At 34.6% G+C, this 27415-nt stretch overlaps 1 protein-coding gene and 1 pseudogene across 1 annotated transcript; both read right to left on the reverse strand.

The window, feature by feature from the left end:
- Window positions 1–113: 113 nt before the first annotated feature.
- Window positions 114–17366, reverse strand: LOC116775543 (heterogeneous nuclear ribonucleoprotein U-like protein 1). Its single transcript, XM_061525183.1, has 28 exons — window positions 17099–17366; window positions 15594–15724; window positions 14593–14948; window positions 14487–14524; window positions 13963–14078; window positions 13462–13614; window positions 12642–12752; window positions 11825–11912; window positions 11435–11571; window positions 10673–10778; window positions 10053–10165; window positions 8545–8702; window positions 7656–7812; window positions 7220–7399; window positions 6934–7024; window positions 6639–6714; window positions 5925–6045; window positions 5445–5567; window positions 4920–5048; window positions 4285–4453; window positions 3701–3940; window positions 3212–3317; window positions 2666–2868; window positions 2273–2334; window positions 1770–1875; window positions 1300–1529; window positions 1132–1212; window positions 114–677 (listed from the first exon to the last, which is right to left on the reverse strand). The coding sequence occupies exons 1-28, from the start codon at window positions 17226–17228 to the stop codon at window positions 624–626; spliced, it is 3765 nt and encodes a 1254-aa protein (XP_061381167.1). The 5' UTR covers window positions 17229–17366; the 3' UTR covers window positions 114–623.
- A 7131-nt stretch (window positions 17367–24497) lies between these two features.
- Window positions 24498–25244, reverse strand: LOC133319716 (uncharacterized; annotated as a pseudogene).
- Window positions 25245–27415: the final 2171 nt, after the last annotated feature.

The raw sequence follows: 27415 nt of genomic DNA on the forward strand, positions 1-27415 counted from the left end.
AGAGTTGATGATATCGCAATAAAATGTCAGTTTCTCTCCAAATAAATCAAAATATTTCCAATAATATGTTAGTACAAATTACCTTACATTTTCGTGTCCAATAAAACAATCAATTTTCTTATCACTATTTATTTGTATCGTTAGCATGAAGGTCGAGTCGCGCGGGAGTGGACCTGAACGTCAGCACGCACGAGCTCCTCGCGATATATTTCTAAACTATGAACTTACACAGTCGTAAGTATGAATGTCTTAGACTCAACTTTCTGTATGTACATTGTCTTATATCTAAACCGATTTTTACTTATAAAAAATCGTTTGAGAATTAAAAATAAACAAACAAATTAATGAAAAGTGCGATATTTATATAAAAAAATACATTTCTCTTCTGTTAGTTTGAACGAAATTATATCAGTAAACATCTTAGCGCGCTCCGGTTACATCGGAGGCGACGGCGACTGCTTTCTAGTTTCTCAAAACTTATATAATTTTTATATTAATAATTCTATATAATTATAATTACTGTAATTCCGTCTGTAAACTACCTATGTATATAAACTGTCAGCTGTGTGTGTGTGTGTGTGTGAGTGTGTGCGTCGCCATTGTGTTGTGTGGTGGTGACGTCATCACTTCTTTTCCAAGGCCGGGTTGGAGTTGCCGTTGTTGCCGGCGCCGTAGTTCTGTAACAGGATGGATTGTAAATTATATTGATTAATAAGTAATTATCATTTCCACTAACTTCTATACATGTAAATACAAGTCAGTTACATGTTACGTACATTCCTTGTGACTTCTTTATATATAAATAATATATATATATATATATATATATTTATTAATTCCAAAACCGTATTGATGTAAAATGATGCGATTAGAAAAAAAATTTAAGTCAGTTCAATCAAAAATACTTTTTTTTTTTAACAAACATTTAATATATTGACATCTATAAAAAATAATGCTGACATCAAATGTGCTGCTACAGAAATAATGTCCTGAAATAATTCGCAAATGAAATGTAAACTACTTTTAATCGTTTTTTATAAGTTAACTAGAAAATCTTCGGTTCTTGTAATAATTACATGTAATTATAATAACGTTGTATTTGTATGGCATGTACAGTAGTGAGCCTCATACCTGATAGAACTGTGCCCACGCCTGAGCGTTATCTCCGCTGTTGGCGCCGCCTTGTTGCTGTTGTTGTTGTTGCTGGCCGTACTGTAATAATAATTTTTATATTAATTGTATATAATGAAAAAAATTACACGTAATATATATATATATAGTTGATATGATTGCACTAACCCCGGGCCAGTTCTGTTGCTGCCACTGCTGCCACTGGAACCATTGCTGTGCATTGTAGTTCTGCCAGCCTTGACCCTGACCCTGGCCCTGTCCTTGTCCCTGCCCCTGCCCCGCCTGTGCCTGTACCTGTCCTGAAGGTCCCTTCCCGGCTGGACCCTGCCCCTGTACCTGTCCCTGCCCCTGGCCGGAGTTCTGGTTGCCCCAGCACCAATTATTCCAGTTGTTCCATCCTGTTTGAATTTTGTTCACTTTATAAATACCATTTTAAAGTGCTATATATATATATATATAATTTTTTCTCAAGATTTTTAATTATACAGGGTACAGCCTTGACTCTTTATTTCTCATAAAATTAATTGCATCGACTGACCTTTAACAACTAACTGATTTATTTTGAGTAGATAATAACCATAACATAAATAAGACCTATACTTGTTTATAGTATAATATATATATATATTCTTATATACCTGGATTTTGATTATTCCAGTTACCCCAGCCTCCCCAGTTACCGGCCCACTGGTTCCACTGCTGGTTTTGGTTTTGGCTGTGATTCTGGCTTTGGTTCTGGTTATCCTGTTGTTGTGACAATTGAAGACAAATTAAAAAAAAAAAAAACATTTACATACATAGTCATTTTAAATACAGTTAGTATGTATAATGTATTTATAAAGTGATCCTAGTTAGAACAGAATGCTATTCATAATATATGTAACCAATTAAGAAGTATGATTTATACATAGTTATATATTATATTTAGTTGTTTTTAGTTAAAAAAAACATTAAAATTTTCTAAATCTAAACTATCTATCATATAGATGTATTTATGTCTACATATAAACTCTACATTAAGTTAATTTTGCACTAATAATCATCATTTTCAATTAATTGTTAACGTGCAGAATAACAGTAACTGTGAGGATTATACATATATGTATATATATATATATATATATAAAACGTATTTTGTCACCTGTCTTGGTCCATGCCCCATGTGACCTCCGCCACGTGGCCCGGAACCTCGCTGCCATGAACCTGGAAAGATTATTAGTTTAAGAAATAAAAGGTAGTTAAGATATCGAAAATAATATTATAATGTATTAATTGATTGGAAATTAGATAAGATTAATATAATCTATTTTTTGTTGTTATTTTTATCAAAGTAAGGTCATTCAAATCGTGAACTCAATGAGTTTGGATTTGATCCTTGCGATATCTGACTTTAAGTCATGGCCAATAAAGTGAACTATAAACTAACTAAAATACAAATACCACTTTGATAATTAGATCTGTGTGCAGACTTTTACACACATGCACACACACACATGTGTATAAATATATATATATATAGATGTATATAATTTACCAGGAGGCGGCCCTGCCGGTCTCTTATCAGGTTGATGAGGGGGTCCTCTGTTCTGGGGTCTGTGGTCTCTCTGGAAACGGTCCCCGGGAGGCCCACGCGGACCCCCAGGTCCCCCGGGCCCACCCAGGTTAGGCCCCGGACCTCTATCCTGCCGAGATCCCATGCGACCGCCACGGAAACCGCCATCGCGACCAAAATCGTTTCTATTGAGATGTGAAATGATATCATACAAAAATTTTCTATACAATTATTTAATAAAATTTATGCATCATATCTGTAGTAATGATTGTGGGAAAAATTAAAAAATGCATTATATATTTAAATATATATATATATCTTTAAAATTTGCAAATAATAAATTCTATGGAACTTAATAACTATAATTCCATAGAGGTTTTATATGTGGAGAAATTATTTCTTGAGTGATGAGAAATGCCACAATTGTTAAGTATTTAAACTATGATTTTAAGTTACAACACCAATTGTAATTATAATAATATCGCAAAGAAGTTAAGGGTACAATTTTTTTAATTATTCTAGGGTTACCTTTGTGACCAATTCCTATCGAACCTAGGATGCGGGGGTCTATCCCGACCCCAACGACCCCGTGGCGCCGGTGGACCCCAACGACTACCTCCGGACCAACGATCATCTAAAATTATATATATTTATACATTTTAAATAACTTCAATTGAATAAAATATGTTTTAATAATCAGATATTATAACGTGACAAAATGAAATAAATGAAACTAATATTATCGGATGTACTACGCGGTTTTTATTCTTTTAAACTATATAATCCCGACGTTTCGGTTAATTTATAGCAACCGTGATGACAGCAGACGAGACGTGAACGCGGGGAGTGTGAAGTAAAAAATTATAAAAAAACGTGTAGTACATTCGAAAATATAAGTTTCGTTTAAATAGACGTGTTTAAATTAAATAAGTCTATACAGTGATCTTTGTATAGTATAATTTAAAATCAATATTCTTTCTTGTCTATATCTGTCTCGCTCTCACTCTCAGTACACACCTCTCTCTCTGGTGTGGTCCCTGGGTCTCCTATGATCCCTCGCTCGTTCGGGCGACCTCTGCCTCTTCCCTGATATCTCCCTGGAGGTGGACCTCGCTCTCTTGTCTCTCTCCTTCATAGCGCCGGCCGCCGCTGCCTCGGAGTGATACGTGTCCAGGACCTTCCGGGCCTCCTCTTCATTGAGTTCCGTGTATATGACGTCATCGACGAACGAACCCTTCTCCGGTAACGTGAAGTTCGCTGTGAATTAATTTATACATATAATTATTTATTATTAAGGAATATTTATAAGTTGTGCCATGTTACAACAATTTTATTCTTAAAACGCACAGTTAATGTTTAAGCGCCGGTTAAAAAGTCTGTATTATTTATATCCGTCTATTTCCCATTGATATCTATAACCCATACAAGTTATATTTACAACACTTGTAACATTGTTTGTTTCTCCATACTAGCTCATAAACTACATATGACATTAACTATGACGTCACAGATGAATACGCGTTAGAATAGAATTAAGACCACTTCAACTATCAGAGAATGTCTGCTTGTTGATATTTATCTCAGAAACGTTCGATACATACCTTTCATATCCAATATGGCCGCGTCTGGAACCTCCTTACCGTCAGCCGCCTCTCTGGCCGCGGCTCTTTGTCTCTGGTCTTCCTCATTGACAACAACGACGGCCGCTATACGACGATAGCCGGAGAATTCTCGTAGTTTACGACGTTGAGCTGACGGATATACATTCGTCTGTGGGAGAAACATACATACATTATACATCGCTACGCTTGTACCCGAAAACCGCATGTCTGAGTGGTGTACGGCTAAAAGTTAATTTATCCTTATTTCCGTTCAACACTGGGACTATACGAATTAATCGACCAACTATAAGATTAGAAAATATTTTAACTTAAGCATTCACTAAATATATGAAAAATATATTGTTCAATGTAAGATATTTTTATAAATTAAACAAGCCCTTATCAAACCTATTACTAATTAATTTCTCATTCATTTAATTATCTATATAAAATGTATCAGTTAATCTGATTCAATAATTCCGTCCCCGTCCCTTACACTCATATTATCTGTATATCTGTTAGTTAGGTTCATAGCTGTAGTGCAATCATTAAATCAGGATAGCTACACCCATCTTGTCAAAGTACCATCTCTGTGTCTATTAATTTGGTGAACAAAATATCTGACAGTTTCAAACCTGATCGAGTATGAAGTTTCTCCGCCTTCCCTTTGCTATTTCTAGTAACTTGACGACGCATTTAGCACACTTAGTCACCATAGCGTCCCATTTACCTTCGTAGGCAGTACGGAACGCCTTACAATCCACCTGAAAAAATAACACATATATATATACATGATAAATAATTTATTTATACTAAAAAGGTTCATTAATTACGTTCTCTAGTGAAATTTGCTTAATTGGTATTGTAAATTATATATTTTTTTAAACATAACTTAGTATCCACCTGACAAATTAAAATGGGAATATATAGGAAATAATATAATGCATACTAAAACAATTACGTCAATTTTCGAGACTAAATTTTGTTAATTGAATTTAATTATCTTTGTTTTTTTTTTTAATATAATTTTACTGTAACAGTGCAAATAGTTTTTTAAGTGTTATTTTTTAAATCATAAGCGTGCGTTCGTGTGCGTGTGCGTGCGTGCGTGTGTGTGCGCGTGTGTGTGTGTATGTGTGTGTGTTTGTGTTTTTGTTTACCTTCATGCGGTCAAACAAAGCTCCTGTTGATAATATATTATATCTCTTCTCTGGATTCTTGGCACAATGTTGCTTAGCCCAGTAGGTTTTCCCCGAACCCGGCATACCCACCATCAATATAACCTGCAATTATACATACATATTATTCTCATATTATTATATCTTTCTAAATATTCTCAGTGTAGTATTCAATTAAGAATTTATTTCTAACAAAATAAAATCAATATTTATGTGAGTTACAGCTGAGTAAATAAGGAAAAAGTTATTCTGTCACCCATACTTCTTAATCTATCACAATATATTTACATACACACACACGCACATATATATATATGTGCGTGTGTATTTTTTGGATTAAAAAAATTCTAAAACAATATAATGAAAAAGTGCTTATCAATTAAAGAAGAATATTTTAAATAAGTGTCGAAACGATTGATTTATATATTATTAAGTTATTTGTCAAGTATAAGCTGACGTCACCTCACACTCGTCGCAACTCCCCGGCCGCCGCGGGCCGTCGACCAGGTCACCCTTGGCTATGAACTCGTATCCCGGGAGAACGCTCGCCTCAGGTCCGTCTAATTCTTCCTCTACTGTGTATCTGGACACAGAATATATTCAACATTATATATATATATATATTGTCTAAACTAGAATAACGCTCCCCACCACTTTTTTATTTGATTTAGATGTGTGAGTGCAAATATAGATGATGAAAGATTGTGTGTTGCGACTTGTATGCAAACATATCGGCGGACTAGTCGCGCGATAAGTCCGGCAATTTCAAATGTATTAAACAAGACGTCCTCTTTCTCGCATGATAGACTAGTACGATCTGTCGGACGGATAATATTTTTATTCAATGATTTTGCAAGTTTCCGCTGGCCGTTAAGTTTTTAAGCATGTATTCAGAGAAACCTCAGACTTTTCGAAATACTTATTTTACATGTTATATTCAGCTTTATATCGGGACTATTCACTCAACTCAATATAATCGCTTTCAGCCGAATCAGAAACTTTAAATATAATGTCAAAATATTATTTTTATATTTTCTATGGAAACATGTTTCTTTTGAGATGGAACGACGCGTGCTCCTACGCTCGTGTCTATCTAACTACTGAATGACAAATCACAGCAAAATTTTATTGTGTATTGCGTACATATTTTTTGTATAATATATATATATTACTAACCTTATAACAAATTTGATCCGTTTGTCCAAAACAAGACCTCCCATCACTTGTTCCTCGGTGACCTCTTGAATTTCAGCTGAAACACAAAAAAAGAATTAAAATTATATTAATTTATATTTACGTTTTTATACAAATAAATAATATATTAACTATAAAGAAAACAATTTATTAAAAAAATAATAGTTTTTCACTCAAAGTACAATTAACAAACGCAAGAGCAATGCCACATCCTGTGTCTATGTGCTGTGTTGCATTGCACCTCTTACTTGTAAGTCGGTTAATAACTTAAACTTACAATGCTCATCTCTTCCTGAACCCGCCTCTGCATCATTGGTTTCCATGGTCATATCATCTGTAACCGCTTTTTCTGCTTTTTCGCCATTTTCCTAGAAAATTTATTGAAAAGCCCATTTAAATCTACATTGTGTGTGTGTGTGTGTGTGTCTGTTTCACTACTAACCAGTTTTTTTGTTCTAGTTTGTACTTACATTAAAAATGAAGCTTATATTTTAAATCAGTACGCGTTGTTTTAAGAACAAATAATTTAAATGAATATTCAAAGTCTTATCTCATTAGCTTACATTGAATTCTTTCTCATCTCCCTGCGCCTCCATCTCCGTATCTTCTTGTTTGTCTTCTGCTTCTTTTTCATTCTTCACATGTTCTATATCTCTGTCTCTATCTTGATCTACCTCCATCTCATGTTCCTTATCATTCTTTTCTTGTATATCATCTTTATTTTCTTCACTTTTTTGTATTTCCTGATGCAAAACAACAAAATTTAGCAATAATATAATATAATATTATTAATTATTTCACTAGTATGTAAAAAAATAATAATAATTTAATTTAAAACAACCCCAATTTAATTTATTAATGGTAATAAGAATTATAGGACACATACCTAACATTAATAATCAATCAGCTTATATAAATACATAGTTAATTAAAATAACATTACAGAGATTTATCTTCAGCTCTAAATATATATCTCGGGACATAAAAAATTATATTAACCTGATTCTCATTGTCACTCTTCTCCGTAGTGGTTTTAACAACATCTTCTTTATTCTGCTTGATCTTCTCTTCTCTCATTCTCTTCTCTTCTAGAACTTGTTCTATGGGTATTTCGACACGATTGCGTACTATTTTAGTTTTCGTTAGCATGGTGTATCTAGAACATTATATTTTGTTAGGAAAGCTTTGTGTGTGTATATATATATATATATATATATATATATATATATATATATATATATATATATAAATATAAGTAATTCTTATTAAATAATTTTGATATATATATATGTACACATATACCGAAATGAAATTTTAGGTAATTTTTATATCTGTGTTTGTTCTAGCTAAAAAGAGAATTGACTGTATCGATTTTGATGAGGCTTCCACAGGGAGATAGCTGATGTAATTGCTTAGGCTACTTCCGTTGCAAGACAAGTCGCGGGTAACACTTGTATAATGATAAAATTCATATACAGTCAGAAGATATGTGATTTCGCTTGCGATCCCATACAATAATATACTGTAGGAGAGTAAATACGAAATACTAATATGCCTGCTCGGGGTTATTGTAACTTTTGAAAGCAACAATGTCGTATAACCTCACAGGATGGCAAAAATATACACTGTGATAAACATAATTCAAAATTAAATAAGAAAATAGCTCTCGTTGCTCACAATTTCATCAACTATCGGCAGGTTAAAGTACAATCAAAATTGATACAACCGTTACAGAGGAACAAACAGACAGATAAAATATATTTGGTAATATGTACCATGTATACAAACAATCATTTAGTAAAAAACAAAAACATTAGTAACAGTTAACAACTGGTTCATAGAGCACTGAACTGCCAAACTCACGGTTCTGAGTTAAATACTAACTCACCGATCGTATCCCAGGTTGACTTTGTAGCACATGTTTTTCGTCAGCACGTGAGGGAACACCGCTCTACCCTCCAATATCTCCTTATCGAACTCGAAAGCCGTTCCAAGTTCTTCGCCGTTCAAGGTGTACGACATTGTACAAGGCGTCGAGTCGAGATCCTGGAAAATAATTAAGTCGATAATTAATTATTAATATAAATGTACCAGGTTATAATATACATACAGTAGAACCTCTATAAGGCGAATATCAAGGGGGACGACAGAAAGTCATAAATTAGTGGTAATTCTATTAATTGTATAATCTTAAATTGCTTTCTATGCAACAATGGCTCGCTAACACTGTCGGCCAATGCTTATTGTCATTCGAACTACAGAGGTAATGAGTCTCGAATAATCGAGTTGTAAAGATTGTAACATAAAACATTGCTATGTTCGAGATACAGAGGTAAAATTTAGTTTTTCGAGCAATGGAGGGAACATATGTACCGAAAGAGCTCGGAGGGACTCACTACTATTTCGACTAATAGAGGGCTGAGATTTCGAGTAATGGAGGTTTGGTGTTTTAAGGGAAGGGAACAAAAACATTTTTTCGAGATTTGGAGGTTTTCGACTGATCGAGGTTCTACTTATATGTATTTAATTACTTAATAAATAATTAATAAGTTAAACCCTTTATTTTTCAAGTGGGTTATAATTTAATTTTTTAATAAATTAAAATGTGCCAGTTTAAGCTGTACACTACCAACCGAAAAATAATAAAAAAATATGTTTTTTGTTAAGAAATTAAAAAAAAGGGATTATTTATTAAAATTACATTACTTTTGCGTGTTTCCACTGAGTATTTCTTATTTCATTCTAATCAAATGTTTTATGTAGATTTTTAGACAATCTTAGAAATCTTTGTGATACTTTTTTATCATCGTTTTTATTTAATTCACCGTGGTTTGTTTAAAATTTTGACCGGAACCGTACATAACTAGAACTTTATTCAACACTTACTAAATAAACTATCCATATATAAGAATAATAATATTTGTCTACTTAGTCTAGTCTAGTCTGTTCTAGTCTACATAAATATCCTGTCATTCAGCTTGCGATCTCCCATGTGTCAACATGCGAGAGTAAATACTAAATATTATTCTACCTGTAATAGAAAATTTGTTAAATAATGAATACTTAACAAATAATATAATGTTTTACAGGACACGTATATATTGAAGTGAAATATCTTATGCGACTTCTAACAAGGTTGCGTTAAACGTTTAACGGTCCGGGGGAGGGGGAATGGAACGAGACGGAGCGAGAGGGAGTGCGAGTCGCTCGAACGCACGCGGGTAGTCAATTGTGACTCGTAAGTACTGCTAATAAAGTCTGTTTTAAGGAAACACTAAAATTTTTTATAAAATCAATCTCCACCCGTTCCCGTGTTCACTCCAACATTACGACGCGTGACGTCTGCGCGCGTACTATCACACTGTTCGTTCCTCACATGTTAAGCTGGGAACATACCAAGTAGCAGCCGATGACATCTTTCTCGTTGAACTGCTTCCCGTACGCCTTGAACTCCGAGTTGTTCACAGCTCTGCCGGTGCTCTCGTAGCCCCAGCTGAGTGAATTTTCACCTGTAATACAATTTTTTACATTATCCGCCATGTTCTCGCATATTATGTATGTGTAATGATATGATTTGTTGGAAATATTTTATTTCTTCCGCGTAATTTATTAATTTATATTTAAAAAAAAAAACAACAATACATGTGACTTTTTTTTTTCTGTGTTAGTATTATCATACACATAGCTTTTAAGTCATACTCGCCGTACTGTATTTTTGTATAGTATCTAATCAAAATATTAGATAGAGATAGATAAAAAATATTGGATTTTTTTTACATGGAAACATCGATGATAGAAATTACTTCCTACAACATTAAATTCTTTAAGGAACATTGTTGTGATTATTTTGAACATTTGTTGAATGATTATAAAAATTACCGCAAAAAGAAAGAGTAAAATTCGTAAAAAAAACTTATGTTAAATTTATATTATTTTCTCATTAATTTCTACCTACTATTTCGTACAAAATGTTATCAAATTGTGTCTACGTTTTTAATACATATGAACATATTTACCCAGATGCAGCGAGGTGTCGTCCGTAGACCATCCAGCTCTCAGGCCAGTTGTTAGAGGTTCCTTCTCAGCGCTCTCCGTACTCGTCACCAAAGAACCAATTCTAACCTGCGAATTAACATATTATACACTTTATTTAACAATGAAGTATGTACTACGTTAAGGAATGACTTGGTTTGCTGAATATAATATTGTAACAAAATCATGTATGTATGTATTGTAAAGATATATAAAAATTATGTATATTTAATTATAAAAAAATTTGAGAATAGATAAGAGATATCAGTGACTGTCAACGTCATAGTTAAAATGAAAGAAAGCTTTTGGACAAAACGATAGTCATCACGTCTGCTGTAAAATAACCGAAACATTATTCGTGTTGTTAATATAATAATAAAAAACCAGCGGTAAGCTTTTAGTGTCATTTAAATATCTACATGAGACAGTCTTATATATATTTAGGGAACACATCTAATTTGACCGGAACCTTTAAATCCCCGAACGCACCGGAAGTGACGTTAAGCCGATGACGTTTGGTCGGTTCGCTTTCACGCGGGAAAGTATTTGTCGGAGCGATTTGTGTCTTTGTAAAATGAATTGAAATTAAATAAGCTGTTTTGGTTTGAGACAACAATCAGTTTATTCTGGTCAAGGTTTGATTTGTTATTAAAAAGTACTGGCTGTATAAGACAACTATATTTTTTAATTATTTTGTTAGATTTCTAAATATATATATATATATATATAACATCATTAACAACAACCTCATAGCACAGCCGTCCGTGTGTGACCCCGTGCGTGGCTCGGGCTCCGGCCCAGGCGTACGCGAAGGCGCCCTCGTTGAGAGGAATCACTGAATTTAACTCTGGAAGCTCTAGGTACTGGTTGAGGTCACTGTCATCTATGAAACGATAAATGCAATATATATACTACTACTACTATCTACTTGTAATATTATTTATTTAAAGATTTTCATTCTAATATCGTAATCGTATGAAGACAATAAAAAGTACTTAATATTAAAACCAGTCTGCATGTGATATAAGTCATTGGATAATCAGTACATACCGCTAAAATGCCGTCTTATACATAATAGTTACGTATTTTAACTTTAAGTCTTATATATTATTATTTCTGGTACAGATCCCACTTACACCATGATAACGTGACTTTACTGTCATCCAGTTCCGGTTCCGGGACGACCGTTTCCGTTTCCTCCTTCTGTTTACTGTCTGGAGGTTCCTGGAATACAGTTATTATAAATATTATCAATATAGCTCGATACTGTGTGGATTATATTGCAATACTAGCTTCCAACCGCGACTTCGTCTGTCTAGATTTGGTGTAGAGTTTGTAGGTATGTATAAAATGAATTAAAAAAAATCTATTTTATAATTATGTTAATTATATAATAAATTTGTTTATGTATAATTTAACACGGAATTATTGAAACTTACTTTAACCAAATAAAGACATACATATATTGAATACATTTTAATGCAATTCATATATATATAGTACATGCACATGGGCGAAAAAAGTCATGGCGGCCTGGAGGTTAAAGGCCCGCCTCTCACACGTGAGGGCGCCGGTTCGAACCTGGCAAGTACCAATGTGATCTTTTCCGAGTCATATGTACTTTCTGAGAGTATTTAGACACCACTGACTGGAACAGGCTACAGTAAACCTTGGGGTCTAAAAAGCCCCAAAAAAAAAGAAGTGCTGGTGCAGAAGGGAAGTGCTGGTGGGAGACCACTGCAACTATCTTGCCATGAGTCATCATGTATACGGAACACTGATACGGGATGACCACGACGAGTCTGCAAAGACTCTTGCGACGATGATGATGATTGCATCGTCATACGAGAAACGCATAGTTTTGAGTTTTAGAATAAAGTTTCACGGTCAAACTCATAGTAAGATAATATCTTAGACATGAAATGAGCATAACCGCGGTAACAACGTATTCACCTCGGTCGGTGGAGCGAGGACTTGATTTGTGACTTCTACGGCCTTATAGAAGTTGGTCCAGCGAGATTTCTTCTCTTGTTTGCGTTTTAGGCGCTGCAATTTGATGGGATCCTGGAAATATACACACACACATATATATAAAATTATCATTATTAAAAAAAAATTAACTTAAATATAGATTTAAATATTACAAAATATTTGATGAATCACTAGAGGTAAAAGGTTAAAGGTCATATTATACATTAATAAATTATATTCGTTTTAGCCTTAGCTATAATAAATTGACTTTCTATTATATTATAAGCGTATACGCGCTACATGTTAGGACTTATCTCTGAAACGGCTGGACCTATTTTGATGGCGATTTCTTATGACGTAATTAATGTAATGATTTTCGCGTTTACGCATTTAAAATGACAATTATGTATGTAACTAGAAAATTAAGTTTTCATTGGCGGTACAAGACGAATCTCGTGACACCTCGTCTGCCGTGGTCACGGTTGCTGCGAAGTAACCGAAACCTCGGGAGTGCGCGGTTAAAATAGTAAAATAAAACGTAAAATTTAATTTTCTGTTACTTTTGTTTGTGATATTAATTTATTATGAACATATAAATTTTTAATAATAACTTTCCTATAGTATACAACACATACATATATACATAGGGAAAGTCATATATATACAGTACCTTAGTTTTATAAACATATATATTAGAAAAAATACTCCAAGTGGACGTAATAAAGTCTTAATTAAAACTTTCCCATGCTGTACTATTTACTATTTTCCTATAGTATACAACTCATACGTATATATCTATTACCTTACTAATTTCTTCGATCTTCTTAGCTTCTTCTTCCGCCTCTATCTTTTCCCTCTCAACTCTCTCTTTCTCCTTCTGCACTAATCTCTCGTTGAGAAGATCCCACTCTTCCTGTTCCGATAACTGCTTTTCTCTCTGGTGCTCGAGATACAACTGGAATATACATATACACTAATGAAGGAGATTGAAAAATAAAATATATAATGCAAAAATTTATTTAGCAGGATTCGGACCCGATGTTTACAAAAATATGTTGCTGTATTGTATATTCACTGTACGGAATATAAATTAATTATGAAGTATTGATACTATTCTACTTAAATGTTAGAAACTCGTTTATAATCCTCATATGTATAGGCTAATACATTTTTACGCTTCATAATATATAATACGTGAATTATAAACAAATGTAATGTTTTAACATATAGATTTGTGTGTGTGTGTATGTGGGTGCGCGCGCGCGTGTGTGTGTGCGTGTGTGTTTATCCATATAATAATAACCTCTCTCCTCTCGTCCATGTCATCTCTAGCGTCTTCTTCTACATTCTCAGTGTTCTCGGCATCTCTCTCCTGACTGTCCTCCTGCTGGTCCATGTTATCTCTATCATCGTTGGTCTCTGTAAACAAAAAGACGCATATATATTTAATGCTGTTATTGAAGTTCACTATTCAGTATCCTTACCCTGAGTGTGCTTTATCGAACTCAACACGGACAGCTTACAGTTTTACGTTGACAATACCAAATAGTAGTATACGTTTTTTGAGGAAATATTTTATGAATAAAATATTTAGTACTGAGTTATCAACCAAATATTGATAGGCATATATATAGATTTTTAAATTTTATATCTTCGTTGATAACATTTTGACAAATATCGTAATTTTTCAGCCATCATATCATTAAAGACAATATATTTGCAATTAACTATAATTTAAAGCAGATATATCGAAACCGTGTCTAGTGTATTTAACATTTCTGCTATATGAATAATATAAGGCATATATTTTTTAAGTTAATAGTTTACCTTTGTCATCATTATTTTCATTAATCGGAGATTGGCTTCTGTAAATAAAATAAACATGTTTAAAACCTTGTCGCCATTACACACTGTGTTTATACAATGTACTTACAAGTCGTCAATGTTGTACATTTCATCCGACTTAGGTTCGTTATCTGGTGGTGTATCTGCTTTCACTTGTTCTGGAATTGGTTCCGGAACAGGTTCTGGAATTGGTTGTGGGACCGGCTCCGGCACCTGTTCCGGCTGGGTAGCTGGTATTTCTTCTGGAATCGGTTCCTCTTTGGGAACTTCTTGGTTTGGTTCAGGCGTGGCTTCAGGGGTGGGTTCAGGGGTGGGTTCAGGGGTGGCTTCAGGGGTGGGTTCAGTTGTGGGTTCAGGTTTCACCGGTTCAACCTTATCTTCTGGTTCCTGTGCCGTTTCATTCGGATCTTCCTGGATAGGTTTCGGAGGATCCTCTCTTGGTATCTGAATAAGAAATGACAATAGGTTATTCATGTTGGTAAAATAGCTAGCCTAATGACTTCCGCCTAATACAAATTACTAGTCAATTATGTACTAAAATTCTGTCCATATTACATCAGTATAAGATTTTAACATTTGCATACAGAGAAATGTACCATAAAAATGCATTTTTAACTTTAAAGCACTAATAAAATATAAGCATAACAACAAAATAATTATAAAAAAAAGGTCCCGTCACAGAAATAATTAATTTGCAATTATATAAATTAATTCCGCATACAGGAAAGAGGATATACATACAGATTATTTGTGTACTAAGTAATTGATAATTAATGTAGCAGAATTAAATACGAACAATATTATTGTATATTGTACAATTTATTGCAATACATATCGCAAGATGTCGGATCTGTTTGGGTGAAATACATGTTATTAAGGATAGGATGCCTTTGTCTCTCTGGAAGAGAAAAATTAATCTTTCGTATTAAAATACGATAATTAGGAATTGATGTGACAAAATACATACGATATAGCTGAGATTACAGAAAAAAGACTTTTTGGCCCATATTTAAGAATTATATTATTTGTTGCTATTGAGAAATTAATATAAATATATAGTATTCTTATAAAAATATGCATATAAGATACCTTAGCTGGTGTCGGACATATCCTTGAGGATGAAGATCGTCTTGTAGCTCTGGCTGCCGGGGATCTTCTTGGTGTGGCTGGTTCATCAACATCCTCGGTAGAAGTGTCAAGTATCGTTGTGTCGAGTATCGCTGCGAATATTAACAGAATTATACGAAATGCTAACAAAATATCATCCGGTGGTCATGACATGAAATGTTATGTGAATACTGTAACAAGATACTTGACCAATCCCAGGATATACTAAATATTGTTAAGACACATTTAGTTTTTGCCGTTCCCATTTCTTCCGTCGGCGGTGTAGTCCGTTATAAATTAATGTTATTTCTTTATATTACTAAAAACGTTGTCATTATGAATAATATCTGGCTGTTTTTGTTCCTTCGACTGTATAGAAAATTATTGATGGCACGTATTTCTACCTAAGATTCCCGCTATATCTATTACTTATAACTATAGATGTGGATATAATCTCGTTGAGCCCTTAACTAGCTTTGGCCATTGATAGGATTGTTACAATAATGAAGACGAAAAGCTGATTCTTGAAGTCCAGCCCCATATTAAACTCATTCCACAAATATATTCACTGATATAATATGAACTGTAGTACATAGAGGTGAAATTTATATGCCCGTTGAGATCGGCACAAAACCTATTCGGTTTCACGATGATAAAACCTATATAGATACAAGATCATCAATTTAAAAATATAAACTAATATTTTTAACTAGACCCTTACCAAATATGAGGATGTTTATTAGGGAAGAACAAATATTTCAGCTCTGCTTGGTATAACCTCATACAAAGCAGTCTAAGTTACAACTGGACCTGAAACTATGTCATCATGGTAGTTACATCAAATACAGTCTTTGTGACATAAAACGACACTTTTTTTAATTATAACATTCAGTTATCCTTTTGACATACAATCCATCGTATGAGATAAGTCAAAATATGTTCAATAATATGTAAAGTAATCATCCTGAAATATAAAATGCAAAAATGCAGACAGAAAAGTAATCTCAATATTCACGATGTATTCACTGTGTAACCTGTAACTAGTGATTATTAGCTGATACATCCATTGGTAAGGTGTCCATCTTTGTATCATAAGCATGTCCTAGATAAAGTTGAATCCATCCATCCACAGTCAACCTAAATTGGGAGGTTATTGTAAACGGTTCACAATTTCATCACATTTAATATATTAAAAATGCAGGCGGTGTTCACGATATTCAATGAGTTTTAATCAAAAATTCTCTACTTCACCTAGTTCCAATGGTGAAAAAATTGCAGTAAATAGATTGTAGCGGTTATTTTGTAAACCCGATGACTGTTTATGCGTGCCGTATAGAAAGGGAAGCGGTATACGTCACGACTAGATAAATGTATTCATAATAAAAAAAAATGGTGGCATAGATACACGTGTTGATGATAAAATTATTATCATTCAGTTTTTACGGTGAATATTAATAATTTAATCAAGTAAAATGTTACCAAATTACCTTTTCCGGTTTTAGCTTCCAAAGCCTTTTTCAATCTTTCCACTAATGCCGGTTTGTTACCCTTCGTATCCAAGCCCAGAGCGCCTAGCTCGGATCTTAGATCTACCACTTTCATCTTAGCTGGATCCATTTTGTTTTAACAATACTCACTGCACTACTGTCTAAAATTACAAATCACAATTTAAATAATATAATTTCTGTGAAACTCAGTCATTACTCAGGAAAATTACAACATCACAGTGAGCGCCAAGCTAACCAATATGGCGTCATAATTTTTTAATAAGTTGTCAGTACAGCTTTAGCATCTGGGTATTTACCTAATACTAATTATTTATTATCTACATAGGAAAATAAGCAATTAGTAAACTGGAACATAATTTAACTTAACATAAAATTACCAACTGTTATAATTTAAGAATATTGTAATAAAGTAATGCAGGTTTTGGAAAAGAAAAAATATATAAATATATGATACTCAAATGTTAAAAAGTCCTTAATACTTCATCTAAACATATACTCTTAAAATTCATAGAAATCATTTTAAATATTATCTACCTTGATTACCAACAAATGTAAGCTAAATAATATAACTGTTACATATTTGCCACTAGTTATTACCACCACTTATAAAAAAAAAAAATTGTCGGTTAAAAAAATAAATAAAGCCTCAATAATTACCGATATAGTAAATAAGGAAGTTCGAAATATTGATAAAACAATATATTTTATTATCAATATAAATAAAAGATAATAGATATGATAATATCATATTTTATTGCTAGCCACAAGATATTATCTGTGCTCTTGGAGTTTTCTAAAGTCGCCTATAGATGTTGGCCGAGCGTAGGCCAACGCGAGCGTTGCGAAATTGGTACAAGGCAAGTCTTAATGTCCATACGTTCGGCGATATAGTCGAACGCCAATGCAAAATACAAATGGCCAACGTAGACGAGTGTTTGTAGTAGTAGAGCTAACCACACGGCACTGTCGTCTGTCAGTATTCATTCGTCATTATGTACCGAAATATTATGGACGTCGCCGTTGAAGTTGCTGCAGCTTCGGCTATTTATTTAATGAGCGTGAATAACTATTATCTCACTGTACACCACAGTAAAGTGGTAAAAAGAAAAGACAAAAAAGAAGGTGGTGGATGCTTAGTATTCACAGAAATAGAACTAGGTAAGAGGATTTTTGTTAATATACATAATATAGGTAATAATTATTCACGATACATAAGTGATGGTGGTGTTGTTTGTAACAAATTAATTTTCTAAACAAATATATTTAAAAAAGAAAAAGAAAATTCACCCTCCATCAACATGTTGGTATGGGAAGTCATTTTTTTTTCATATTTCGGCCTATGTTCCTCAGGGAAAGATGTTTACAATCATCACCCAAGTTGCTACTGAGAATATTTGGGATAACGAAAAACTCACTCTGTATGTAATTGTTGCAACTATGTCACATGTGCATTTTCTTTTCGCAGAGAATATATGAATAATCAGCTATGTGAACTTCTACAAGAACCTGAAGCAAAAGAATTCCAGAACTTTGTTCGAGTGTCTAATAGCGATTTTGAATTTTTGCTTCAAAAAATCGCTCCAATAATCAGCAGAAACGACACTGACTTCAGAGAGAGCACACCAGCTAAGATTTGATTTGCCGTTACACTGAGATATTTAACAGCTGGAGATAGTAACAGAAGATTACATTACACATTCAAAATATCCACAATTAATATCTCAAAGAATACCTGAAGTTTGTCAAGCACTGATTGCAGTTTTAAAGGATACTGTTAAGGTAAATAAAACATTAATTTAGTTTATTAACCTTTAAGTATGGACGTTCCATTTTTCTTACACTATTATGGAGGTGCGGCCTCACGGACCGCTACATTTATGGGCTGGTTTCTATCTTGATGAGTAAGTATTGTATTATTTTTTGTTTTTATCCCTTCGGAGGGTTACTAAAGATAAATAAAAGAAGTAATTTTAATGAAAATTGTTTTTTATTATAAACTAAATCTAACGATAACAATCAAAGGCACTTTTCAGACTTTTTAGTTTGAGATCACTTTATAAGTATATAACCACAGTAAAATGCCTTTTTTAATTAGTTTAATTTCTTTTACAATAAAATATAAGGAACAAAGAACATAAAAATCGTAATATAATCATCTGAGGACTAAACATAAAAATTTTGACAAGAATCCAAGTTGGCCATATTTATTGGCAGTCTTTGCGTAACAGCTTAGAGCAATGTAGGCATATTGGCTGCTTACAGCCTACACAAGAGTGGGTCGTCTTTCGGTTTATCTTTGTCGGGCATAGTTTACACGTCTTACGTTTAGGAACTATATTTTCTTCATTTGGTGGCTCTTGGAATGGCATATCAGGGCCCAAAACTCGTTTCAGCGTCATCACTAATTCATTTGGCAAATGAGGAATCATAACTCGTCTTTGCATATGTGGAACCACCAGGGATCGTGATAGTTTCTTTAGAAATTTACCTCTGTCTTGTTCTTTGTCTTGGTGTTGATTGAATAAAATGTCCGCATTAATTCCACACAAGTCCAGAACTCTGTAGATAATCACCATGGGCCATCTTCTCGTTCGACGACTGTGTGAATAAATAGAACATTTTTTATCCGTTTCATCTACTCCCCCTTTGGTAGAATCACAAAATAGAATCATTTCGGGTTTCTTTGTATGCTCATTAATTGTATTATCATGATGCATAGATGATATCAGGAGCACAGCTCTATTCTTCTTTGGCACATGAGAAGACATAGTTTTGTCGTTTGTAAAACCGAATAAAGTTGAACCAATCTCTCTAGACTTTTGTGCTTGAAATGAATTCGGTATTTCTCTTTTATTCTTTTTCACAGTTCCGACATATGTTAGGTTACGCTTAGACTGTTCATCTACAAGTTCAATAGACGAGAACCGGTTATCTGCTGTCACGTTACGATTGGTTCTTTGTAACGGCTGTGTCCAACGTAGCACACATTGAGTGGGAACAAGAAATTTTTTCTCGTCGGCTGATAGTCCGGCGCCATCGCTACCTTTTCTTGAGTACAAATACCCATTATAAAAGTAAAAGGTCTTCGCATCATACAAGGCGCCAATAAGTAGGCCATATTTACGGGGCTTCTGGGGCATGTACGAAATCATATAGCTTCTTCCACGAAACTCCACTAGCATCTCGTCAATAGGAACATATTCACTGAGTTGATATAATTTTTGAGAATAAACGATGAACTTATCAAATATTCCACAAAAAGCGGCTAGTTTATCGGTTTTTATTCTTTCAGCGCGATCTGCTGGGTTGTCAAAACGAAAGCAGTTCAGAAGAACTAAAAATCTGGTTTCTGACATACAGCACCTGAATATTTCACAACCTGTTCCATCTGCAGCACATATAAAACTAGTAGATTCGTGATTTGATTTCGAGACAGCAGAGTAATATAATAATCCTAAAAAGGCATTGAGTTCTATCATGTCCATTTCTTTTAATTCTGACCTGTCTTGCCGCTTATATTTGGCTCTAAGCTCAGCAATTTTGAAATTAGTCCAAATCATAATAGTTTGTCGCATTTCATCATCAAAAAGTTTATTCCAAATATTGATAGGATCTTTCGCTTCATCTTCAGTCAGGTGCATAAGAGATCTATTCAACACAATATTATGCCGTGGAGTGCGAATTCTTCTGGAAGGTGGTTCTGTAGCCCATTTGTAGCGATTTTTACTATAGTAATACTTTGAAGGTCGTAACTCTGCTATCGGTATATTGTCGTCATCTGAACTTTCACTGTCCAATCTCCGTATGCCACCGTCAGCTCCGGAAGTACTACCACTTACTTCAATAATCTCTTCTTCACTCAAACGATTTTCTTCAATGTCGGCTTCATAAAACAAACAATCATCAACATTCCCATCGCTCTTGCCTCTTCAAAAGTAGGATCATCTAATCGCAATATTTTACTGGCTCTCTGACTCGACGAACTTGTTGTTCGTTTGTCTGCAGTCGTTAATTGATCGTTTTTTGACATTTTGACTTACTAAATCTAAAACAAACAAAATCATCGTCAGCGGTAATTTACATCACAAACGTGGACGCGCGGTCTCACAGACCGCACTCAAATTATAAATTGAATTTACTTACGCAATATTCAGCCGGCGACGTTACCTTCACTCTCAACGGTCGTTTGGCCACAAAAACCGAAGCTACTGATGCTTGCATACGCGTTCGGTACGCCGGAGGTGGGGGAGGCGAGAATCGTAAACTGCAAGCGGCCTGTGAGATCGCACGTCCATAGTTAAAGGTTAATATACTAATAGATCTGGCTGAGAGATATAATACTCATTTACATATCGTAGCCCCGGTGCGACACTGTCACTTTTGCAAAAACGTAGTTTTCAGGAGAAGCATTTTTAACCTTGTCACCTAACAAAGCAATGATGTTAGGAGATATAGGGTTTTCCAATAGGGACGCTTGAACTTTGACAGCTGATTGCGGCCATGTTGTTTGAGTGACAGCTGTCAAATGCAGTGTGTTATATTCATTCCGTCCTCCCAAACCACCATGGCAGGTTACAGTGTCGAGCAGCACGTGCAAATCATAAAATTGTTTTATGAAAATGGGTCTTCAGTTCGAGCAACGTTCCGCGCACTTCGCCCGTTTTACGGTCGCGATGATCGTCCTGCCGAGTCGACTATCCGTCGATTGGTGGACAAATTCGAGTCAACCCTGTCAGTTAACAATCAGCCGGTTCCCGTGCGTCAACGTAACGCGAGATCTGCCGAGAATATCGCCGCTGTGCGCGACAGTGTCCTCGAAAACCCGCGGCAGTCAATTCCGCGTCGCGCACAGGAACTCGGCCTTTCGCAGACGACAACTTGGCGAATTTTGCGTTGTGACTTGAGCCTGCACCCGTACAAGATCCAGCTGACCCAAGAGCTCAAGGTTAATGACCATAGACAGCGCCGTGTGTTCGCTGACTGGGCATTAGAGCAGTTGGAAGTTGACGCCGATTTTGGCAAAAAAATCATCTTCAGCGACGAGGCGCATTTTTGGATGAATGGCTATGTCAACAAGCAAAATTGCCGTATTTGGGACGAGACCAATCCACACGAGGTTCACCAAGTGGCAATGCACCCGCAGAAAGTGACTGTTTGGTGCGGATTTTGGGCCGGAGGCGTGATTGGTCCGTATTTTTTCGAAAACGATAATGGTGTGGCCGTCACCGTCAATGGTGAGCGATACCGGTCGATGATAACCAACTTCTTTTGGCCTGAAATCGAGAATATGGATCTGGACAACATGTGGTTTCAACAGGACGGCGCTACGTGCCACACAGCACACGCTACGATGGAAGTTCTGCACGAGCAATTTCTGGACATGGTCATCTCGCGCGGAGGCGACGTGAACTGGCCACCGAGATCGTGCGATTTGACCCCGCTGGACTTTTTCTTGTGGGGTTTTCTTAAGTCGCAGGTCTATGCCAACAAGCCGCAAACCACCGATGCCCTCAAAGTCAACATACGCCACGCCATCGATCAAATACAGCCCGATTTGTGCGCCAGAGTCATCGAAAATTGGACCTTTCGTGTGCGCGCCACCAACCGAAGCCGTGGCGGTCATTTGAATGATGTCATATTCCATACATAATGGGGTCGATAGATCTTTCCTACATGTATTTTTTTTTGCATTTCAAAGATCAAGCGCCCTTAATGGAAAACCCTATATAGGCGAGATGAGTTGCTCATACTAAAACGTCAACTTTTAACATTATTTTTAGATAAATAATTATCACTTAATACTATTAAAAATATACTCTACAATTATTTAAAACTTCAATACCCCTCAGAAGTGATGTTGTGGATGTAAAGAAGAATTAAAACTGTTATGTCACACTGATTGTGAGTTAAAAAGATAAGAAGAACAAATAGTTTACTAAATTTTATTTTAAATTACAAATATGAACTGTTATTATCAAAAGAAATAAAATAAGTCAAAAGTCATCAAAATAAACACAATATATGTAGGTCCTTTTACTTCTTAAACTTTCTGCATTAGTGTAGTACAAAAGAATGAAAATCGAAAAAATGAAAAGTGAACAGTGTAAGAAAGTCTCCCAATCAACTATCTCAATACGACAAAATTTGAATTTTACGTAAGTACGTTCATTTTTTTTTATCTTAGAGTTGGTTAGAACTTCAGTCAATATTTACTTAAAGTTATTTATGGGCCCATCAAGTTACTACCTACCTAAATACTTATTTTAATCAGATTTGTGACATCACAGCGGCTTGACCTGTATCTTAATAAATAATAATTCTTATTAACTTAATATTAGAAACTCTTTACAAAATTATTCAAAACAATTAACATCTATTAAATCTGTTTTCAATTTGTACCTTTTACAAGTTTATTAAAATTAAATGAGATCTTTAAAGAACTTTTCATAGTATCTTGGTACAATGTTTGTCTCTACCAAACTCAAAAGGTCGCGTCGCTTCTTGCGTTCTGTAATAGCAATCTTCGAGGTATACGCTGATTTTAAAACGACCTCGTTAATGTTTGTAACATTGCCTCGACCTCGACGTAAGTTCTTTCTGTTAAGTTCTATTACAGCTCTAGACTCTTCCCAGTGTTCAGTCTTGTAGGTTATTCGATATTGATAATTAGCGCAATTTTAAGTAAACTTAATATTCATAATGTCTCCAATTTTAATTGCATCGCCGTTAATATTTTTGTTTATGTTAAAATTTATGGTATCTGTTAAAGTCTTGAGATCGACGAAATCACTCTAGTACATTTCTCTTACCAAATATTGTTTTCTTGTCTCTTCGCTCCTCGTTTTATGGATATGTATTGTACAGGAATATAGATGGGCCCAGATTTTTTTTGCTCTAGTGATGGCTTTTTCGATTACTGAATGTGCTGTATCACCTTCGTTTTGTGTGTGCCCACGGATCAAGAGGTTATGTTGTATGGAATTTGTTTAATTTTGTTACTGCGTAATAGTACATAGCAAATACGCATCGGTTTTTTTGCTGGCCGCAGCAATTATCAGAATAAAAAATTACGTCACAGCCAGGATATTTATTAGCAACTTCTAACAAATATGAATACACACAAGATCCTTGTTCAATGGATCCCCTGTTGCCTAAGTCCTCATGCCAAAAATAGCATGTAGTTTCTCGAACTTTTGCGTTGGAAATAGTAAAATTGTAGCAATTTAGCCTAGATTTGCAAAAGAAGCTTTGAGAGTCTTGACATTCTTTCATGTCTCTATCTTTTTCAATCCTCCTCAAGCTCTTTTCTTATTGGTGAACTTTGTAGTTGGCATATAATTGTTCTTTTTTTTGTTCTGGTGCATTTTTGTATGCAACGCATTGGTCACAAAAGTCTTTCTTCGGTCTAAAGAAGCCTATATTGAATTCATATTAAAAATGCGCTGATAGGCGTCGTAGCTAACCACTGGCTTATTATATTGTTTCTGTACTTCTCGATAGTTTCTGTGCAATTCTGCAACAGTCAAGCCACCATCAATAAAAAGCCTACTTGTGTTTGCCCTTAGATAGTGACTTTCTACTTTCGGAATAGATTCAATGTGGTCTTTGACAGTTTTTATCATTTTATTATCCAAATTGCAATGCTTCCCGTGTTTGCCTCGTTGGTCTTCAGGAATAATACCGCCATTGACTTGTTTCGCATCAATGACAGTTCATATAGTTCGTGGTTTAATACCCAAGGTGTTGTTTACAAATGTTTTACAAATCCGAACTGACTGACCATCATTGAGTAAAGATAAAGCTGAATTACCTTGTCTCTGGTACCAACGATTCGTTGTAATACGCCGACTTGCAATTTCAAGTGGTCTTATGCAAGAATTCAAAAAATCACTCTGTCTCTCTATGCTGCCTAGCCCCCAATAAGAATTGAAAATTTGAATTCTTTTTCCTTGGGTAAATTTAGATGAGCAAACCAATCGACACTTATCTGAACAAGGGGGACCAATTTTTTTAGCCTAAACTGTTTTGCCAGTTTTAATTGATCGATTTTCATTACCGGATTTCCTTAATTGTTTTGCTATATTCTTTTCCAGTTATTAGGATTACGAGTACGTTTCCTTCCCATTTTTTTGATGTGGTTGATGCTTGGTCATCAACAACCTCATTCTTAGAGGTTATAGAGGTTAGAGGTTATATCTCTACTACTACTACTTGAACTGGAGGAACTTTTTGAAGATGACGACGAACTAGACAAGGGCTTGAAATCGTCACCTGAATCGGTACCAGAATAGTCACCAGTTGGACGTCCAGTTTCTTGTTCTTCTGCGTCGTCAATAACAGCGTTGCTAGAAGGGGAATTTAGACTCGTTACAACAGTGTTACTGCCATCTTGATAATCAAGACTTGATTGATATCTGAATGTGGAACTGAAGATTCGATGGGTTCATTTTTTTCAATGGTTGATGTTGGACGTGTCAGCAATACCAGTGTTTTCCCCCGTGACAGCATTTTATTTCATTCATGAATTAACTGAAAATAAAAAAGATCGAAATAAATAAATTGTTAATACAATCACCACTGCTACATAGTCCAAAACTAATTCAAGCTTTAATAAATAAACATCCGACTTCATTGACTATAATTATACAAAGAAAAATCTTAGTTTGAGACTAGGTGATTAGTTTTAATTGTGTGGCAGTTTTATTATAAATCGCAAGGATTGGAGAAATAAAGTCACTTATCAACAAAGGTCATTGTAGTACAAAACCTAACTTTCAAATATATTTAAATATTGGGGAAATAATGTCACAACTGTATCTTAGGTCACTATTGCTCCAGAATAAAAATAATATTATGTCACAATAACCTTAGTAATGGTGTAGCTCCAAGCACATTTCTAAGTCAAATCAGTGATAACATTGTTACGCGGTGGAGATTTATACCACTTTGTTTCAACTTCACCTAGGAGAAATGGTTGCGGTGTAGATGTTGTGTCTTCGACCGTAGCTTCAAAGTTCACCGGAAGATCTTCCACTTCTGTATCAGTATCTGAAGCAGTCAGAGCTTTAAAAGCATTTAAATACAAAATACTTTTCAGATTTCGTATTTCAAATGCAAAATACCAAATAGATTTACGTTTTGTATTTCAAATGCTAAATGCAAAATAAGCATTTTCAATATCCTTTTTCAAAATAAAATACCTTTTCACCAAATTGAATGATATTTTTATTTATTTTAGGTATTTATCATGAGAAATGGAATAGATTCGAACGAAATAGCACTTTTGCGTGTCATTTTGGTCATATTTATCAGTATGCGTATCGATAAATTCTGTCGTTATTAATAATAATAATACTCACTTGATATAATGTAACTAAACTAACGAAAAGAAAAGGAAAGACTAAACAGTCTAAACATCAATTTTCTTTATTTAATACGCTTTTTAAAAATACCAGTTGTTCGAATAGATAATCACTCATTTTTATTCTCTGAGGTCTCATAATCATCCCAAAATAGGAAAAAGTTTTTCTACTGGTGATGAACTGAACTAGGTAGGGATGTGTTGTATTTTAAACATCCTTATTTTATTGTGGGATATGCTTTTTGCATCTCCAGACTTGTGCACTCATCCTTCAAGTATTGTAGGGTTTCTAGGTCTATAGTAGTATTGGCACTACCACCCTTACTGGTTGCATAGGAGTCTGAATCCTGAAACATGTAGTAAGACTCATTTTTTTTCTTTCTGATGTCTGTGATGATTGGGGACACTTTTTAAATTTTCATTTTTAAATTTCCTGTCTTCTATGATAAACAGCTCCTTAACATGCTCCTTCTTGTTTTTAGGCGCTGACTTAAATTTGAAGAATGGATATGAAGCTGCTGCCAGAATGCTGTTCTTGGATCTTGGGTCTTCTAAATAAAATTTTTCGAAACGCTTTTCAATACTTTCCTTTATTATTTCACTAAACGGTCCACAATATACTGGGTTGTCCATTTGTTATGAAGCTAATATTTTTTGCATTCTTATTAATTTAGGTTGTAGACATCCATCATATATCTCTTTGTCACCTTCCGAGCTTCTGATGGCCTCAGCTACGGGTTTGGAAGTTTTAACATAGTCAATCAAAAACTGTATTTCAATTTCTTTCAGGACTGATAATTCCAGTTTTCATAGAGATTCGTTAATGTTTTCTTGTACTTGTAATATATCTGATAATAGCAGACTGATATACAATTGTAATATGAATTCCAACGAGTTGGACAGGGGCTAGTTGGAGACTTACCAGTAACTTCCAA

This window comes from Danaus plexippus, chromosome 27, assembly GCF_018135715.1.
Source record: "Danaus plexippus chromosome 27, MEX_DaPlex, whole genome shotgun sequence".
Taxonomy (NCBI): domain Eukaryota; kingdom Metazoa; phylum Arthropoda; class Insecta; order Lepidoptera; family Nymphalidae; genus Danaus; species Danaus plexippus.

What these genes read in the sequence shown, in the direction of transcription:
- LOC116775543 (XM_061525183.1), bottom strand. Translation starts at nt 17,228, where the DNA reads ATGGATCCAGCTAAGATGAAAGTGGTAGATCTAAGATCCGAGCTAGGC. An exon ending in CGACACCTCGCTGCATCTGG is followed by an intron (nt 10,166 to 10,672) that starts GTAAATATGTTC and finishes ATTGTATTACAG; the next exon opens with GTGAAAATTCACTCAGCTGG. An exon ending in GATAGGAATTGGTCACAAAG is followed by an intron (nt 2,869 to 3,211) that starts GTAACCCTAGAA and finishes ACATCTCAATAG; the next exon opens with AAACGATTTTGGTCGCGATG.